This window comes from Herpailurus yagouaroundi, unplaced genomic scaffold (genome assembly GCF_014898765.1).
Source record: "Herpailurus yagouaroundi ecotype Mexico unplaced genomic scaffold, PumYag 77, whole genome shotgun sequence".
Classification (NCBI taxonomy): domain Eukaryota; kingdom Metazoa; phylum Chordata; class Mammalia; order Carnivora; family Felidae; genus Herpailurus; species Herpailurus yagouaroundi.
The window spans coordinates 9,644,426-9,650,306 of NW_024412388.1; the positions used below are offsets into that span (position 1 = coordinate 9,644,426).

A 5,881-nucleotide genomic window follows, 5' to 3' on the forward strand; every position below is an offset into this window, starting at 1 on the left:
GAGGGGCATCTCCTTGAGTAGTAACCTAGCCCCAGCCCCCCTCCAAACTAGCTGAATTTAACCCATCCCCACCACACAGGCTTCATTTCACCCCTGTTCCCAAGTGAAGATGGGCTCTTCCTCCCTTTCTTTCTCCCTCTTTAGAGTGGATTTGCATCTTTTCTCCATCTAACAGGCTCAACAGATGATACACGTATCATTCAGTCTGTGAACAAACATTCCTGGTAATGCGGTAATAATAATCTATTAACAAGATGGGAGAGGCAGTCAGGTTATCTTCTCTATCCCTTTTATCTTTACCTTTTCAACCCCTTGACCCAGGGTCCCTTCCCTCTCTTTAGGTCAGGTTTCAGCTCCTATCTTGTAGCCCCAGGATAAGACATTGCCTAGACCTTTAGAAATGCGGAATCTCCCCCACCCCAGACCCTCAGAAGCCCACCTGCATCTAACAGCACTGAGGTGTCTCACCTTGGTGTTTGAGAAGCGAGGCCTCTGGACAAAGTTCTACACTGGTTTAACAAGTGAATTCCCAAAGGGTCTGATTTAAGGAGTTGGGGGGTGGAGCCCAGGAATCTGAGCTTTTAAAGCAACCTCCCCCTTGTGATTCTTATGACAAAATAAATTTGGAATCAGGGTCTGGGGATGAGGATCTGAAAATAACCAACTTTCATACCAGTCCGGAGCTTTGGGGCATTCGTCTACGGTTCAGAAGGAAAAAAAGTAACACACACACACACACACACACACACACACACACACACACACCAAGTTTGCCTATTGCCAACATCCAGTACCTGAGAAACAGCTTAAACCAGTAAAGCAGGGATCATGAGTCCAAATTCCAGGATTAAAAAGGATGAGTGTGGGCTGGAAGTGGACACAGATTTGGTGACCAGGTGGGGCCTTTGACATTCCTGGGCTACGACACCTCACTCACGGCACACGGCCGTCCATCTGTCCGTCCGTCCAGCACCACAGCGCTACATCCAAAGGGAGGAGAAGCAGACCTCAAGCTCAGCCTTTTTTCTAAAACTGCCAGAGCCCGGGAGTCCCCGAAAGTCCCCACCATCTCTCTCAGGCAGCCAGGACCCCAGAGTCCACCTGCTCAGGTCCCCCAGACAAGGCACGATCCACCAGCCCGATCCGCCTCCGGGCCCACCCAGATGAGGACCGCCACTTTTGAAGAAAGCCGTCAAATTCAGTATTTGCAAGAACAATCCCATGCTTGGTTCTAAAATTATTGGCCACACAAGGAAGAGTTTACTCCTCCTAACAAGAAAAACGTAGGCTTGTGCCTTACTCCGAAAACAAGACAAAGCAAAACAAACAAACAAACCAAAAACCAAAAACCAAAAAAAACCCACAATAATAAAATAAAATGTTTTAAAAACTAAATTGCTCACTGCCTGCGTCCCCTTTCCCTCCTGTTGGGGCTCAGGGCCCTCCACAAGCCCTGGCAGCCCCCCACAGCTGCAGCCCTGTAACTTTAAACCTGGCCTGAGGTCATCGCTTTCGTGCTAGCCAAACAGAGGCAGAGGGCGGTCCTAGTGAGCCCTGGACTGGGACCACCTTAGGGCCAGCTGCTCCCCGCCCTCCTCGGGAGAGATAAATGCTGACTCCGCTCTCACTCTCTGCAAAGTTTCCAACTGCCAAGTTTGCTCCTCCGCTGCCGTGGGGGAAGGAAGCTCGGGGACCCCTCCCGCGCTGAGGCTTTTGCTGCCCGCCTTCCAGCCCCTACTCTCTGGTTCCACTGGGCGAGGGCCTCTGGCTGCAGAGCTTTTTAATCTTCCCCTGGCACAGACACCAGGTGCACGGGCCCCAAAGAGGACCAGTCAACCAAGAAGATGTGGAAGGTGCCGGTTCTACTCTTGGTTTTGGGAAGCGCCTGGCTCTGGATCCCGGCAGGAGGAGGTAAGACCCAGCAGAACGGGCTCCGGCAGGGTGGGGACGAGTGCGAGCTGGGACTTGCTGGAATGCCTGGGCCTGGTATTTGAAGTTGCCCAGGAGAGCAGGGGGGAGCTGGGAGTGTGCGTGTGCCCGCGAGGCTGGAGGATCCCGGGAAGGAGAGACAGTGGCTTAGCTGGTGCCGAGTCCCAAAGCAATGGCTGAGCAGGGTGCAAGGAGGAGACCCCGCATCCACGGGTAGCAGGAGTGGGGAGCAGAAAGGGATGTCCCTGCAGGGCAGGCCACCTCCTGCCCACCCCCTGCTCAGCTCATGAGACCTAGGGTAGAAGGCTAGCAGCAAGGAGCCTTCCCCTGGCTGGGCTGTGCTTTCGTATAGGGCTGTGCATGGGAGGAATGCACATGGCCTCAGAAGAAGCTGGCCCTGGGTATCAGGAGGGACACTAAGCAGTACTGGGAGTACAGGGGAGGACTCCCCTGTGCGGCGATGGTCTCCCTCTGGTGGCCGCCTGGTCTTACACCCTGTGCGCAACGTGTTGGACACCCTGGGGACCCCCATCATTGGGATTGTCTGGAAGAGGCGTCAGTTATCCTCCGTGGAGAGGATGCTGCGTGTAGCAGGACTGAGTGGAGGGCTCCTGAGTAGCGTGGGGCAGGGGAGGACTGTTGTGAGCCTTGAGGCATAAGCTGGTTTGGGGCCCTGTGTTGAACTTGGCCAACACCAATGACCGAGTGAGTGTTTGGCGTCTCCTTGGACTTTAACTGCATTAGATCTGCTGGTGGGCGCTCCGCCTGCCCACCAGCTATGCCTCCCCCGCCCCTTTCCCTCTTCGGACTCTTCCATCCACTTTATTTTTATCTGTTTCCCCACATAGAATATAAGCTCTGGAGAACAGAGCTCTGTCCTAGTCTCGATCCCTAGGGCCAAAACCATATCCGGCACGAAGTAGCTGCTCACTAAATCCTGGCTGGAGGAGCTGTAAGCTCACTCGTGATCTTTGGAGTTGGAGGTTGCTGAAAGGTAAACTCTTGTATTTTCCAAATGGAGGCGAGAGGAAGGTCTCGTACCAGAAAAAAAATCCTTCTGGGAGGAAGTGGCTGGTGGGAGGGTGGACCTCACCTAGGCAGCTATAATTCCGCGCGAAGACAATAATACCCAGCCCTGGGGAAATTATACAGGGTGTGCTACTCTGTGCCAGGCCGTCTGCTTCAGAGAGACTTGAGCAACTGTTTTTACAGGGCCGTGGGCTATTCATGGCCGGTCCTATCTTTGGAACTTCTCTTTCCACTGGAACATACACAGCTCTGCCCTTCACTTACGTTTCCCTTTTGGAGACACAGTGTGCAGAGGATACCATTTCGTGCTCCCCCAGGCCAAGGTGTGGGACACCCCCAAACTGAGCCTCATCCCAATTTAGCTAAGGGAAGGCAACAGCCGGGCAGCATCCTCTGTTTCCTCCTAGGAAAGGGTTGGCTGTAATTATCCTTACACCAGGTTTTGAACATCAGAGGTGCTTTAAAGGAGGGGTTTGCCCAAGGCGTGAACCTGACTTAGGCCTCTGTAAACCTTGTCTGGAAAAAAAAAAAAAAAAAAACAAAAAAAAAAAAAAAAAAAAAAAAAAAAGAAAAAAAAAAAAGAAAGAAAGAAAGAAAACAAAGCAAAAAAACTACCAGCACAGTTGGTACTAGAAAATCTGTTAACTGCAGACACCCCCCACCTTCCACCCCCCCTCCCCCCTCACACACCCCCCCCTCTCCTGCCCCAAGCTGTGTGTGGACACTGAATTGCTGGGCTGCCTTCGAGCAGCTGAGGCCCAGGAGGGGTTTTGTCTGAGGATAATGACTGAGGCGATGTGAATATGGATGAATAACTTCATTGAGCTGAGCTATTGTGGGTCCTGTTGCGGAGTTGGGCCGGGGGTAATTATGGGGATGAATTTTATTATCCTTCTCACAGGATCCTACTCCCTACGGGGTTTCCCTCCTCTGCTGTATGATCTGGTTCAGTTTTGTAATCTGGTCCTATGTGTCGTCGTCTTTGGAGCTGAGTGGCTCCAGAGGAGTACCGTTGTCCGCACATCTGGCCTGGATCGTCAGGCCCCGCCCTCACTCTGAACTTTCATACAAAACACGTACTCCGGGGCCCATCCGGTATGGTTTCTTTTGTAAAATTCTGCAGGCTGCTGCTCGCTACAGACCCACATGTGATTTTTCCGGGACCAATCCACCCAGGATTAATCATGCGGTGAACAAATTTCCCTGTGATTTCCCCGAAACTCTTGGCAGTGAGTTTCAGAGGCCCTGAGACCTTCATGAGTTGCTGAGAGTTTCTGTTCACTTAAAGACATCTATCACGCATTTAATAAACACCAGGTCTGTTAGAGTCTTCGCGAGGGAAGTCTAGCCCTTACACTGGTGTGTGAGATCCAAAATAGCATTTAATGGAAAGAAAAAACACATTTTTAAGAAGGATCCAAGTGTGAGAAGGCTAAGTCAGAACTTGGCGGATAAGGCAGGACCCTGGCTGAGCGGAGGTATAGGACTCCTTCTCTCTTTCTCTGGCCTCTAAAATGAGTGGTCCATGAGTAACTCTCTACCAAAGAATTGTAAAGCCCCCAAACCTTGGCATGACAGTGAGTGGTCTGGCCAAGTGGGGAGGACACCACCTCTCTCCCATTTCCACCCCCGCCACGTGCTAGGAATGTCACAGTTCCCTCATTTAACCATGGCAACTCCTTAAATTATACATCACTATCTTCAGAATATGCCAGAACTGGGTTTCAGAGATGGGTCTAACTCCAAACCCCAGGCTCTCTTCACTACATTACAAAACCACATAAGAACCAAAAGCTGAACTTGAAATTGAAGGTTTATGTCATTTTAAGCTCCTTAAACATGAATATATGTATAATATTATAATATAAATAAATATAAACATATATTTTATATATAAATATATATAAATCTATAAATATTTATATAATTTTAATAATTATATAAATTTAAATAGTTTATATATTATATAATTTATATAATTTAAATATCTAAATATACAAATATACACACATATAAATATAAATAATTTATATAATCATATAATTTGTATAATTATATAAAAATAGATAAATATATAAATATAAATATATATAATATATTATAATATATATAAAGGTATAAAAAGTCCTTTACACTAAATACTTGCTATAATATTCCTATAAGAATGAAGACATCACAGTACGTTGAAATAGGATTCATTAATTCCTTCCCCATATGGTAATCGAGCATCTCCTGAGTGCTTGGTACGGGGCCAGGTACTGGATTTGAGCTGTGAGCACTTTCGGGAGAGGCACACCTAACATTACAAAGCATTCCCTGAAGTCTTCACCAGCAGAGCAACGGACCTGTGCTTTAAATTCCATTGGCTTATCTGAATATTTGTCATATTTCGGGCTCCAAGAACAGGCATGCCAGGTTACAACTTGTGGAAATGTTTCAGGGGAGGATGTAGAGGACAAAAGACCCAAATACCCAGCACTACCCTGGTGAAACTCATTTGAATAATCTGAATAAGAGCCTGCAAGGCTCTCGAAGGAAGCCTTGCCATTCCTGCCACCCTGAAACCCCTCCAGGAAACCCCCAGTGTGAGCGATTTGTTGGAAGAGAATCAAATGACTGGGGCACGGGGTGGGGAGCCCTCCTACAGCCAAGTCAACAGTTATCAAGATAAGTCTTTTTAAAAATTTTTTTTTCAACGTTTATTTATTTTGGGGACAGAGAGAGACAGAGCATGAACGGGGGAGGGGCAGAGAGAGAGGGAGACACAGAATCGGAAACAGGCTCCAGGCTCTGAGCGGTCAGCACAGAGCCCGACGCGGGGCTCGAACTCCCGGACCGCGAGATCGTGACCCGGCTGAAGTCGGACGCTTCACCGACTGCGCCACCCAGGCGCCCCTCAAGATAAGTCTTGATAGATTCCCGT

At 48.9% G+C, this 5,881-nt stretch overlaps 1 protein-coding gene across 2 annotated transcripts in view; it reads left to right on the forward strand.

Annotated features, from left to right (window-relative positions):
- Positions 1–1,577: 1,577 nt before the first annotated feature.
- PDPN (podoplanin) overlaps positions 1,578–5,881 on the forward strand; it is a 29,796-nt gene continuing 25,492 nt past the window's right edge. For both annotated transcript variants that reach the window (XM_040461886.1, XM_040461896.1), the window contains exon 1: positions 1,578–1,911. In XM_040461886.1, coding sequence (XP_040317820.1) covers positions 1,845–1,911 — 67 coding nt within the window. In that variant the 5' untranslated portion in view covers positions 1,578–1,844. The remainder of the gene's footprint in view (positions 1,912–5,881) is intronic.